Source organism: Pseudorasbora parva, chromosome 12 (genome assembly GCF_024679245.1).
Source record: "Pseudorasbora parva isolate DD20220531a chromosome 12, ASM2467924v1, whole genome shotgun sequence".
NCBI classification, from domain to species: domain Eukaryota; kingdom Metazoa; phylum Chordata; class Actinopteri; order Cypriniformes; family Gobionidae; genus Pseudorasbora; species Pseudorasbora parva.
Genome location: NC_090183.1, coordinates 31,424,811 through 31,438,735, shown reverse-complemented (window position 1 = coordinate 31,438,735; position 13,925 = coordinate 31,424,811). Strand labels below are relative to the sequence as shown.

The window sequence follows — 13,925 nt, the reverse complement described above, 5'->3', positions numbered from 1 at the left end:
GTACAAAAGACAAAATGTAGCCTATATGGTCCAGAAAGCAATTGATAGTAAATGTAATGCAAATTCCAGAAGGACATATTTTAACGTTAATGATTAGGAATATCATATTTTAAAATCAAGTTTGATTTTTTTTTTTTTAAATATATAGGCTATTATAACGTTATGCCATACCAGGCAAATTGTTTGAGGCCTAAATTCAAATGTGATTACGCTTAGATTTATATATTTTTAAAATACTTTAAAATATTTTTTAAAAAGCGTCCCTAAAATCTATAAACAAAATTATGAATTTCATTGCATTATACACCAAAACACATTTTTCTCAATTAATAATTTAGTTTAGCTATAATTATGTAGTAGCCTACTGAATGTTTGTTAGTAACTTTTTAATGCAAACCAAATAAGATTAGACTTAATGGGGCTAACCAATACTAAATTCAATCTCCTCCTCCTCATCATCATCATCATCAGTCAGTGCTGCTGCTCTTGTAGCTCTCTCACTCTCACTTGCTTGTATATAGTTATCTTCAATAAACCCATCGTCATCCTCTTCGATGTCATCATTATGTTCAGCTGCGCGAGTCCCCGGGCCACCGTGGGCAGAGAATCCCACCTCAACGTTTGTAGGGTCACACTGACTCGTGGCGTCTACTTCGCTGAGCCTCGAGTGTCTGTAGCTTGCCAGATACTTGTGCACAACTTTGTATTTGGCCATCAAAGCGATAAAAACCGAGAGGCTGATAGCTGACACCAGAACAGCTACAAGGACCTTCCAGCTCTCTGAAGAGGTTTTTGGATCAGCAACGGCCCTTGTGTCTAAAAAACGTTTTAATTATAATGGTAAGCGGAGTCTCAACTGTATGCAGGATTTTTAAAAAAATATATAGAAATTCACATGTAATAATCTACTTTTTTTTAAAGAATAAAGATTTTTGACCATTATCTGTGGTTTTAGGTGGTTCCACTGTAAGTAGTTTACGAGAGAAAGCTCCATAGCTGACATCCTTAGAATATCCTGCCATGAGAAAAAAATAATAATATTAAAATCACAGTGTATGTCCATCTCTGTAACTCAAAGAGAAATGGGCACGCAAATAGCTTATTTTTGTCCATAAAAATATAATTAATATACTTAGTAAATTAATGCCACTAAAAACTGCCCCCATCTACAGTAATTTTGTCCAACATACATGCATTCAAAATGCAATTCACTCATACAATTACTGAAATACAAAAAAAGAAAAAAAATCTGTTAACAATGAGCTGTTTCTTAAAAATAATCTTAATAGAATTAACAAAGTCAAAAATGTAAGGATGATACAACTGTCCTGATATCATAATGAAGAAAAAACATTCTTTATCAGCTTTATCATTAAAGGCTACACTGTAAAAAAAACAAAAAAAACATTAAAAAAAACATATTAAGGTCTCCAATTGTAAGTTTTCTAGTGACTGATCACATCTACATTTTTCAGTTGGCCGAATTGATTTTCTGTGAATCAAATTGTATCAATTCACAGAATTTCAATTTGGCCATCTGACAAATTTAGATGTGATCAGTCACTATAGAAAATGTTCAATTGCAGACATGCTTTTTTTTTATTACTATTTCTTAGAAAGAAAAAAAATGCTTCACTGCTTATCAATAAAATCCGCCAATGTGGTGCAACCAACAAGTAGGGAAATAGCATAAAAAGGGAAATTATATGTGACTGTGTCAGTGTCAGTCTGTTTTAAAATATTCCTTTTTATGACAAGGCAAGGTTAGCATTGTTTAATGTCATATGGCATGACTCCCTAAAAATGTAAACTTGTTTTAAATTCATAATAATAACATGAATGACTTTTCATGAATTCAATAGTTAAAAACATTTTCAAAATAATGATTAATAATGAAGGCTGTAAGGAAGTGTTATTACATTTTAATTGATGTTTTATATATATATATATATATATATATATATATATATATATATATATATATATATATATATATATAACATAATGTCACAATACAATCATACCATCATTGTGGTCATCCTGTGTCATGCGCTTCGAGTCTCTGATCATCTGTACTCTTTTTCCCACTTCCTGTCTGTTATTCGGTTCTCCTCTGATTTGAACGAACTGATTCAATCTCAGGTCTTGAAATGCAGCAGATGGAATGTTCCCCAGGAAAAGCATCTGTAAACTGGAGAGGCTGCTCAGAGCGTTTGCCTCCACTTTGGCCAGTTTGCACCTACTCAGGTCTAGCACTTTAAGAGAAGAAAGGCTGTAAAGATGTTCTTTTAACAGTAGAGGGAGGTAGTTGCCTGATAGGTTCAGTGTGACCAAGTGGCTGAAGAGGTTCAGGCGCTTGAAGTTGTCACTGTGTGTTAAGTCTAACAGATTGTCAGACAGATCCAACTCGGTCACATTTATCCAGATGTGCTTTGGTACTGACGTAAGTGTTTTCCCACTGCAGTCAAATGCAGCCTGAAGAAAGAGTAAATGTTATATGATTGTGAAACTTGCTTCTGGAATCAGCAACAAACAGTCTTGTGCAATGAAATAGTATCAGACAGTATTATGATATAAAACAGCATTTACATAAAATATTAATGTCCACTGTTAAACAGATTTAAAAAAGGAGAAGATTACCCACTTGCAGTTCTAAGTAAGAAACAAGACTTATTTTCTCACGAGATAAACCAATTACAGACTGGGTAAACCTCTGTCAGTAAAAACAGGAAACAAGTGCCTACAAACAGGATGCTTCTGCTGTAGCAGCACTTGTTCTGGCTTGGGGAACAAATGAGGCCAGAGTGTGTGTTGTTTTTCCTCACCGTCTCTCTGTTGGCCGTACATGGGCCCATGGTCTGGAGTGTGTAGCATGATCCTGAGACCCAAAAACAGAGGAGCACACACAGTGCGTGTGTAGCAGACCCCATGTTCCCCTGCTTCCTGTAGAAATCACAATTACAGAAAGATTATGAACAGCGACCACATAAGTGCTGTTCAGTACAGCGAGAGTTTAAATTCTGCTGCAGCTTTATAAATATATACGTTATATTATTTAGTTTTAATGGGCATGCAGTCAAGGTTGACAGGTTGCAACTGCAAGTGTTTTTCTATTCTTTACAAACAAACAAAAAAAGTCATTTTAAACAGAGTGTGGATGTGTAAACTGACCTGGCGGCATATTCTTAATCGCAACAATAAATAAACAACAAATAAAATTCAACAATAATCAGGAACTTATATGCTGACACATTTAATACCCCACCACAAGACTCAGCATGCCATGCACCCTACTGCAAACAGCAACATCATATATACAACCTAAAACACAAAGTAAACAATACAGTATACATATATATTGTAGCACTACGTAAGGAACAATGTACAGTCAGTTATGTTAAATAATCCCTGAAAGGGTCGATAAGCAAATAAATGTTTTGTGTGTATGTGTGTGTGTGTGTGTGTGTGTGTGTGTGTGTGTGTGTGTGTGTGTGTGTGTGTGTGTGTGTGTGTGTGTGTGTGTGTACACACACTCACCTAAAGGATTATTAGGAACACCTGTTCAATTTCTCATTAATGCAATTATCTAATCAGCCAATCACATGGCAGTTGCTTCAATACATTTTAGGGCTGTGGTCCTGGTCAAGACAATCTCCTCAGCACCAAGATGAATGTCAAAATGGGAAAGAAGGGTGATTTAAACAATTTTGAGTGTGGCATGGTTGTTGGCGCCAGACGGGCCAGTCTCAGTATTTCACAATCTGCTCAGTTACTGGGATTTTCACGCACAACCATTTCTAGGGTTTACAAAGAATGGTGTGAAAAGGGAAAAACATCTAGTATGCGGCAGTCCTGTGGGCGACAATGCCTTGATGCTAGAGGTCAGAGGAGAATGGGCCAACTGATTCAAGCTGATAGAAGAGCAACTTTGACTGAAATAACCACTCGTTACAACCGAGGTATGCAGCAAAGCATTTGTGAAGCCACAACATGCACAACCTTGAGACGGATGGGATTCAACAGCAGAAGACCCCACCGGGTACCACTCATCTCCACTATAAATAGGAAAAAGATGCTACAATCTTTTTCCTATTTATAGTGAAAAATTCCAATTTTTGTTGAAACATTCAGATGGTAGAGTCAGGATTTGGCGTAAACAGAATGAGTACAGAATCCATCATGCCTTGTTACCACTGTGCAGGCTGGTGGTGATGGTGTAACGGTGTGGGGGATGTTTTCTTAGCACACTTTAGGCCCCTCAGTGCCAATTGGGCATCGTTTAAATGCCACATCATATATATATATATATATATATATATATATATATATATATATATATATATATATATGATTTGTGAAAAAAGAATGATAACAGAGATATGAAACTATAACACCAGCTATTTAGTAAACTAACTGCATGGGACAATGGTCAATTGTATGGTTTAGTCGTTATTGTGCAAACATTTAACCACAGAATGCTGCAACTAACCAATCAGATTCAGAATTCAAGATTCCAGAGACTAACAATAAGGTGCAATAAGGGCAATGAAGTACAAAAAGGGCAGTACAAAACAATTAAAAACAAGTCAGTGTGTTCTGCTATAATGTATTTCAAGGAGCTTGCTTAAATGACCAGTTAAATAACCTAAAAAAAAAACCTACCCTTCTGGGTAGTTAATGACGTAGATCGTTAATGATCGTTAATGTAGATCGTTAATGATGTAGGCCGATAATGTAGCTCATGTGTGGCACTTTCTTTTGTTTTTTTTAAATTTGTTAGATCAAAAATCAGTCATAAATCCAGTAACAATTGTCATTAATGTCTCTTAAATCTATTTTCCTAGAATTTAAAGATTAACTGCCAACCTGTGACAATCAGGTTATTTATTCTTCTAACATATAAATAAACTGATTGTCCCAGGTTGTCTATATTTAAGCCAAATAATGATGCATGATGCAAAATAAACAATGAGTCAACTTTTATAAAACATGAAGAACAATAACACCACATATGAACCGGAAATGTAACATTCAACCAGAGACAACAAACTGAGGAAGACAGAAGACTAATGCTGCCTTTACAATTCATAAACAACACAAGGAAGGTAATCAACAGAGCAGTGAACAGGTAAAGATTAATCAGAAACTATGACAACAAATGAATGACTGGCTGCAGATATAGGTAAAAAACAGTATGTGACAAAAGAAGCATGGCAAAAAGCAACTTCTTCCGGAGAGATTCTGAAATGTGCTTACAATGGACACTTTACTATCCCATGGGAGAGGATTTATTAATGGCAGTGAAGCGACAACATGGGGAATGTTGTAGCATCTGAATTAAATTCATACTACACTCATACTATAAAGAACATACTTCTTTAGCGGCCGTAAAAGTAATTGCTTATTCCAAACAAGCCTAAGACTAAGGATTTTTTTGCATGATGTAAGTGACATCGTCAAATGGATATGTTTTTAGTTGTTTTTACAGAACTGTGTGAAAAAAAGGGAAACCTTTTACATTTTTAGTGCATAAAATTGTGTGTGTAAATGTAACCTAAAACACTAGATGAACTGGGACACTGATCTCATTAGAACTATGTAACTATTTTACGAGATGCTGATTATAAGGAAACATGCTTTTAGAAAAGAACTAAGCACGAATGGCCACCCCTAAACCATGTCAGTAGGGCATAAGCAGATGAAAGCATACATACATATTTATAGAAATTAGCCACCAGTTTACCAAAATGTTAACTACATGTGTATGAAATAAAGAGTGAATATAGCTTCCACCTCAAATTTCCTGCTTATCTCCTTGTGACTTCCATAGTGGCTGCTTTCAGAGGGTTCAGTAATTCTTTGTAGGGGCCCTTCCTCTCACTCCCTTACTCTTCCACTATTCATTTCAGCACTGTTGGCGTTAAACAATCCTCAGGAGCTGGTTTTATCTCTTCCTGTCTCAGGACGCCCCCGTAAGAGCATACCTGCAAGCCAGCCAAATGGAAGCGTCTGCATGTGCGTGTATAAATATGAGAATGATAGCTTCAAAAAAAAACAATAAAGTAGGAACTGCCAGACCTCACCTTTGTGTGGGTCCAAACGTAAATACACCACAAAAATAAGTCTTTCACTTGACTTCCACAAGAACATGTACACTACATAGTACACACCCTCCCTTGCGTTGCGTTGTTACTGATTACATTGGCACTAAGGACTTTGCATTGTTGCCGCATATAACAAAAACTAATTCAACGCAGCTTTTGATCTATCAGTTAAACTATTACCTGCATAGTGTTCCTTAAATTTCTTGTTTGTGATTATCCTTAATACACATCTTTTTTAGTAAGCATTACTGCCATATTGAAAATAACAATAGAATAGGAGTTGGATGAGGCCTACCTTTTCAAATATTGTGATAGATTTGACAACATTGTTAAGTCTTATCCGTCGGTTTAGCAAGTAGGTGCGGTTAACTTGAGTCCCATAATAGTCCACCTTACCTTCCCTAGCAGTTAGCATGTTGTGGTTGACAACAGAATGTAAAATGACATGAGGGTTGACAGGAATGTGTGACCATTAAACATTAGTAGCTTAGAATTATATTTGTCCTCCTGCTCATATGTGCCAAAGAAATTTGGCACATATGGAACTCTGCAATGCTATTATCATGTTATAAGCTATAAAACAAACACATACATATGTAGTGATGAATGTATAGCATTAGAATTTGATGAAAAAGTGAGGCTACTTACTTGAGAATTGGCTCTTCTGGATATTAAGAATATGTTTTTTTTTTCTTCAGACGTCACATTTTGTCATAGACAGGTTCATTTTTGTAAGCCATTTCCTAGATTAAGGAAATGGCAGGTATGGTTGTGCAAAGGTTGTGGGAGGTGTGTCTTTAGCATTTTATTGTCAGAGAAAGTTAATTTGTAACTGAATGTCGAATTGATCACTGCTTTTTCTCTTTCTCCTTACAGTTGACATTTGAACTGGTGGCACATAAACGATCTTAAAGGGTTAGTTCAACCAAAAATGAAAATTAGCCCATGATTTACTCACCCTCAAGTCATCCTTGGTGTATATGACATTCTTCTTTCAGACAAATAAAATCAGTTATTATATATTAAAAATGTCCTGGCTCTTATCCAAGCTTTATATATTTGAAGTCGACTGGCATACCACTGACCACCGGATTAGTCTATAAAGTTTTAAATATGGATATTTTTCCTACACAAACGCACTAGGGCTGTAACGATATGCGATATGAAATCGAAATCGCAATATGCAGGTCCACGAACCTGTATCGCGATGTGAGAAGGCAGAATCGTGACACACCCCTTCCAACTCCCAGAATTATCCTTCCTGTCCAGGTCCAATTTTTAAGTCAGCAGTATGGCAACATTTCAGCTACCCGGTGGAGAACAAGGATGGCAATCGTGTAGTTGACAAGACCCACACCAATTGCCTTAAGTGTTTCAAGAAGCTTCCCCAACTTGCCGGCAACACAACCAACATCCAGATGACGGAGACACACTGATAGATTATTTTTTTTCCCTCAAAATATCTTTTGAACTGTTTTGTTTCCCCCCCATATCGAGGTTTGTATCGTACCGTGGGTCAAAAATCGTGATATGAACCGAAACGTGGGTTTGGTGTATCGTTACAGCCCTAAAACGCACCACTTCGCTTCAGAAGGTTTTATTAACCGGAGCCGTGTGGCGCAGTTATATGATGGATAGATGTACTTTTTTGGACTTCAAAAATGGCCCAACAAGTCACTGCTATTATGATGCATGGAAAAGCCAGGACATTTTTAATATAACTCAGATTTTGATTCCTTTTTCGTCTGAAAGAAGAATGTCATATACACCTAGGATGGCTTGAGGGTGAGTAAATCATGAGCTAATTTTCATTTGGACAAACTAACCCTTTAACCTGAACTTCAGGTTAAAGGGTTAGTTCAGCCAAAAATGAAAATTAGCTCATGATTTACTCACCCTCAAGCGTATATGACATTCTTCAGGTCCTGAAGTGTTTGGTGCAGTTAGTGGGCATTTAGTTCATGTCACATTTATATTGAAGGAATGTTGTTAATACACTCTATGATTTGTACAGTTTATAACATTGCAAGTTTGTTAACATAAACTAAACAAAATGAATATTGTAACTATATTTTATATTTAACCTTTTTTAAATGGGTAGCTATTCATTAAAATAGTATTTAATTATATTTTGAAATAAGTAGGCTATAAATTGTTAAAGCTCTCAACTCTTGTTACTGCCGTGAATATTTGGCATGTGAAAACAAAATGAAGAGGAAAGGAAGAATAGAGAAACACAGCACGCTACAAGTATGAGTACAGCTGCGATGGCTTCCCTCTGTTTAACAGGAAAAAACAACCTATGCTCCACAACAATGGACAGTTTGTCTTATAGGAGACACAAATGGTCAAGGTGTCCGTGTTTGGCACTTAAACTGCTGTTATTGCTGTTTGCATGAGAGAGCATCTGTCGGCATCTAGCATTTAACCCCATTATTTAAATGTCTTTCTCTCTTACAGGATTTCTCTCGACCCTCACAACAATAGCTAAATCACAAAATGTGACTATGATTAATGCATTTTATTATACATTCCTATATAGCTCAAATAGTATAGAGCATTGTGCTTGAAATACCAAGGTTGTTTGATTCAGGGAATGCATGAATTTATTAAATGTATACCTTCAATGCAATAAGTCAGAATTATTGGTCCCCTTATTAAATATGACTAAATGCCCAGCCTTTTTATTCAATATTTTTTTCAACCTCTTTTTGCCAGAATAACCGGCTTGAGTTTCCTTCTATGCTTGAGAGAGATCAGAGACCATTCCTTCAGAATCTCTCCAGATTCTTAAGATTCCCAGCTCCATGTTGGTCTACAGGGTTCAGGTCAGGAACTGGGATGGTCGTGGCAGAAGCTTCATTTTGACACATTTTTGTGTTGATTTTGATATTTGTTCATCTGATCCTTGGAGAATCTTTGGCCTCTCAAACAACCCTCCGCCCCATGCATTAGGACGACCACATGTCCTCTTCCAGGCAGATTTGTAACCAGTTTCAGATCAGATCAAACAATCTTTAGCTGCACATCAGAACTATATTCTTTGTTTTTACTCATTGTGATGGACGATTAAGGGAATTTGGCCTTTGTGCTTCATCATATTTTTACTCCTGTGGAACTCGGAAGTCATGGCTGCATAATTTCATGTTCCTAGTCACCCTGGTGTGCTAATAAATGTAAATATGAAGGGAATATACTTCAGAGATATTTTATTCACAAGAGTTTCTAGGAGTGCCAATAATTGTGTTATGTTTTGGAGAAAAGCATTTATTTCATAATGTTACCCCCCACCCCACCACCTTTAATATCCCCCTTGTAAGTTTCTATTGCACAATGCAGATTTATTTTTACAGCCATCTTTCATTATTTTTTGCCAATAATTCTAATCGTGACTGTAAGTGGCTTTGGATAAAACGTAAATGCTGTTTTGTTTTTATCCCATATGTTTGTTAACCTTTAGAATTTTCCCCAAATCCCTCCTAATGTTTTTGAAATTTGACCCGACACCTTATGTCCCATTGTTTAGCTGGGAAAGCCCTCGTATCTGATCACTTAGGTGGTCTTACACTCCTCTTTGGCATCTGTAAAACACTCATTTCCTTTGGTAATGGGACGTGAAAACATAGTTCCCTGTAAAAGTAGAAAGGGTATTGTCCAAAATGCTGTTTTAATCAAGGATTTGATCACTTCATTTTATCAAGTGTTTTGCTTGGCCAAGCATTTTTTTTTGAACACACACACTTACACTTCTGTGTGCCCCCAAAATTTCCATGTAATTTCACTAATCTGACCACAGTTTATATGTGTAAAAACTGGCGGAGAGTATCATTGCTAAAATGAGCAGCACAGTTGATTTATCTGCAATCGATTTCAGTAAAGAAATGGAATCATTACTTAAAAAAAAAAAAAAACATTTTTAGCTTTTCGTTAGCAAAGTTATTTTTTGTTGTTGGGTATGGCTGTGAACCTCTACAACATAAAATTTGTATTAACAATATTTCTGAAAAAGATTTGTGTACTGTACAGTCTTTCAGGTGAACAAGAACTAGCAATGCAGTTCAGAAATTTATAATTTGAAATGATTCTTTTCTATGAATCAGTGAACCGTGCAGAATCATGTAAGTTATTATCAGTTTACGTTTGAATCGCCGGTTCCATCTTAAATTACTCACTGATTCAATTGCTCAAATAGCAAACTGAATCGATTCCTTCCTTAGTACATATGCAGTTAAAGGGGTGATGAATTGAGAAATCAACTTTCCCTTGAGTGTTTGATATATAAAAGTTCATGTAATTTAAGAATATTATTCAAAGCCCAACGTCTGGGGGTTAGTGTTTTCCAGACAGGCTACCAAAACGTCAACAGTGAACCTCAAATAGTGAAATAATGTTCCTTTCTTTCTATCTGCGTTGTTAACTCTCTCTTGACTTTATATTTGAATGGTTTGCGGTTTGTGCTTCCATCGATCGGGTGGGCCATGTAATACAAAAATAATATTCCTATCAATCACAGGTTGATGAGAAATAAATCACTGTTTGTTTGATTAAGACCCCTGTGATCGAGAGAATCATTCCAGTTGCCGCTTTCAAAACAATCCCTCCCTCATGTGAACTGGCAGGGGACCTGAAGCTCATTAAATATGCAAATCTTATCCAATCCTAGCCCTGGGCGTTTACTTCTAAGTCTCCAGTGTGGCACACCCATCAAAACCCAGTTCAGGAGAGAGCTTCAAAACCAGTGTAGAAAATAGCCTATTAGTTATGATGTTTCTGAATGTAAAAACCACACAAACGTCATTAGTTGACCTCAGACAACAGTATATATTTTTTTTAAATTCCAGTTTTTTTTACACATTTAAACACTTTAAATTACAGGTAACTCTTTTTAATATATCACTCATAAAAAATATTTTTCTTTCCAAAAATACAATTTTATCTATTGTTTTAGATTACTTTTTCTCTGTTTTATTTTTATTTTTATTTTATTTATATAGAGTAATTTGTAGATTATATACTTAGCTAATACATTTTTGAGTATCTTGCCCAACATCACATATTGTTGTGATTTGCAGTGGCCATGTGTATAAAGAATCTTATCAATTTGAAAACATTACAAGAGGTTTGGAAAATAATAAGATATAAAAAGGAACTGTTGCTCTTATACAGAATATGTTCTTTAGAATCTTCCAACCTAAATACAATTGTAAGTAATACAACAGAGATTCTATTGTCAGTGCAAATTCCTTGCAATAATCCTTTCTGGGAATGAAACTATATGCTGGACAACAGGGGACATTCTTATGTATACGTATCGCTGAGTACTGCTTTGTGCAGTTTTAAAATACCTGTGTCGAACTTACACTCAAACATAAAACTGTTGGCAGCCGCCATACAGTTCATTCATTAAAATCACCATTATGACTCTCATGATTGATTCTGTAATTGTATCAGCCTTTGGGACGTCATTAAGAGCCATTGCGCAGAAGTGTTCTTTCGGACTGACCGGTGCATGATCATCACTGTACCAGCAGGAACTCAAAAATAAATTTGTGAGTTCTGGTTCGGACCCAGTGCCTGCTGGTTCAGGGACTAGTGTCCGTTACTCTAGCTGTTGTGGGTCTCATGGGAACCGGGTGGTAGGCTGAGCAAACACTCAGCAGACAGGAGTCCAGCGGTTTTTCCTGTTTCTGCATGCTTACTGTCTAATTCCTGCCAGTTTCCTGGTCACATATCAGCTCCCGCAGCACTGCTTCCTGTCACAGAGTCTCCATGCACTGACTGCAGCTAAACGCTCTGTGTCACACTCATGCACACTTCTTACTCTTTTCATTGTATCACCTTATGTCTGCACAGAATGTCTACTTTTTAGTCATCTTTCTCTCTTTATACTTCATACATGCTCCTTGGTCGGTTATATACAGTACATTTCATGTTCTCATCCACTGAAAACAATTTTTCTTTTTTTCATTCATCCAATTAAAACAAATTAGAGTAATGGTTCACATCTTTTATCACTTGTGCCAATAAAAAATAAATAACTTGCCCTAAAAAAATATTTTCTGTGTCTAAATGAAAATCTGATAAATCCGATATCTGATAACTCAATTTATAAAACCTGGCACAAAGTAGCCTAGTTTTCTTATAAATATATATATTTAATCAAAACAAAAATTCTAATTTAAGAAATAATAGGTATTATATATATATATATATATATATATATATATATATATATATATATATATATATATATATATATATATATATATTTTTTCCTCCAATCAAATATATATATATATATATATATATATATATATATATATATATATATATATATCATTAAATCATTAAATATTTAATTAAACAATTGCTTCTCATTTAAGAAATAATTAGAAATTATTTGCTTTACCCAATCAAATAGCAAGAGATTTAATTCTTAATTATTTACATTTAAATGTTATTGCATAATGTTATATTCCCTACATTATGGGGACCAAATGTATACCTTAATTACAGGTGTATAGGGTTAGTGTAGGGATAAAATAAAATATACATTTTGTACAAAACTATTACCACTCAAATATAGATATGACACATTTAAATTCTGTTCACTTTACTTAAAGGGGAGGTTCACCCAAAAATAAAATTTATGTCATTAATGACCCTAATGTCCTTCCATACCCTTAAGACCTCTGTTCATCTTCGGAACACAGTTTAAGATATTTTACATTTAGTCCGAGAGTGTATGCATGTATGCACACTATACTGTCCATGTCCAGAAAGGCAATAAATACATCATCAAAGTAGTCCATATGTGACATCAGTTGGTTAATTAGAATCTCTTGAACATCGAAAATACATTTTGGTCCAAAAATCACAAAAACTACAACTTTATTCAGCATTGTCTTCTCTTCCTGGTCTGTTGTCAATCCACATATTTACACTTTTCCGGTCATGAGGTAAAGCAGCTGTTTATCATATTAGATACATTTAAGTGTGTTTAAAATTATGACGCTACTCTGTGCGTTTGCTCGGTGCTGCTGTGACTTGTTCACACTGCTAAGAGAAAAGCGCTTCTGCCTGATAAAACCGATGGTAACGCAGATATGATGCAAATGACAGGTGACTCCCTCAAATGCTATGCTAAAACGTCCCAGGTCCTATAGTAAATTTCTCACAATTTACAAATAGTTGAAAACATTTGGGATATTGTAAATTCTCGACTGAACAAAATATATAACACTGGCCTTGTGGTTTTTGGATATTTTACTGCAAAAATACTACATAGTGCACCTTTAATCCTACCCAATACCTAAACTTAAACGCTACAAAAACGACCTAACTATCTATTATTAAGCAGTAAATTATGAGTTTATTGAGGCAACAGTCATAGTTAATGTGAATATGTGTTCCCCATAAAGTGTTGCCAAAAACTGTTGCAGCATAATAGTCTTCCAGGGCTCTCTAAACTGACCATAAGTCCTGTTTTGATTTTCCCTTCCTCACCTTTGATCTGAATTAATGACACTGCATTCTGTGCTGATTGAGGAAAATGGGTCAGACGTGTTCACCTATCAACCAAACATTTCCAAAATCACAACTTGTACACTCACATCACTTTCAGCTGAGGTCATATCCATTTGTTGATGTTGAACATAATAGACTCACATTTTGGCTACCTTTGTGATTTTGCGCTTTAAGCGTATGCCAGCGGCATGTCTAAATCATTCAGTTACACATTGTCAGAAATGACACACAGCTGTAACAGATCTAACAGCAACAGATCTATAGGAAGCATCCTCTCCAACGGGCTCTCCAAAT

The 13,925-nt window shown here is 35.6% G+C and overlaps 1 protein-coding gene across 2 annotated transcripts; it reads right to left on the bottom strand.

The window, feature by feature from the left end:
- Positions 1 to 410: 410 nt before the first annotated feature.
- Positions 411 to 6,883, bottom strand: c12h1orf210 (chromosome 12 C1orf210 homolog). Of its 2 annotated transcripts, none has more exons than XM_067459875.1 (5): positions 6,753 to 6,883; positions 2,826 to 2,943; positions 2,025 to 2,475; positions 938 to 1,015; positions 411 to 816 (listed from the first exon to the last, which is right to left on the bottom strand). In XM_067459875.1, exons 2-5 carry the CDS (start codon positions 2,928 to 2,930, stop codon positions 422 to 424), a joined length of 1,029 nt encoding a protein of 342 aa, XP_067315976.1. In that variant the 5' UTR covers positions 2,931 to 2,943; positions 6,753 to 6,883; the 3' UTR covers positions 411 to 421. The 2 variants fall into 2 exon arrangements, with proteins under 2 accessions (XP_067315976.1, XP_067315977.1); XM_067459876.1 differs by lacking the exon at positions 6,753 to 6,883 and adding an exon at positions 5,794 to 6,013.
- Between the last annotated feature and the right edge of the window lie 7,042 nt (positions 6,884 to 13,925).

Bases quoted from the DNA above. Each gene is read 5' to 3' on its own strand.
- c12h1orf210 (XM_067459875.1), bottom strand. From the start codon at position 2,930: ATGGGGTCTGCTACACACGCACTGTGTGTGCTCCTCTGTTTTTGGGTC. The intron at 2,476-2,825 runs GTGAGGAAAAAC...CTCTTTCTTCAG, and splicing joins GTACGGCCAACAGAGAGACG to GCTGCATTTGACTGCAGTGG. The intron at 1,016-2,024 runs GTATGATTGTAT...TTCTCATGGCAG, and splicing joins ACAGGATGACCACAATGATG to GATATTCTAAGGATGTCAGC.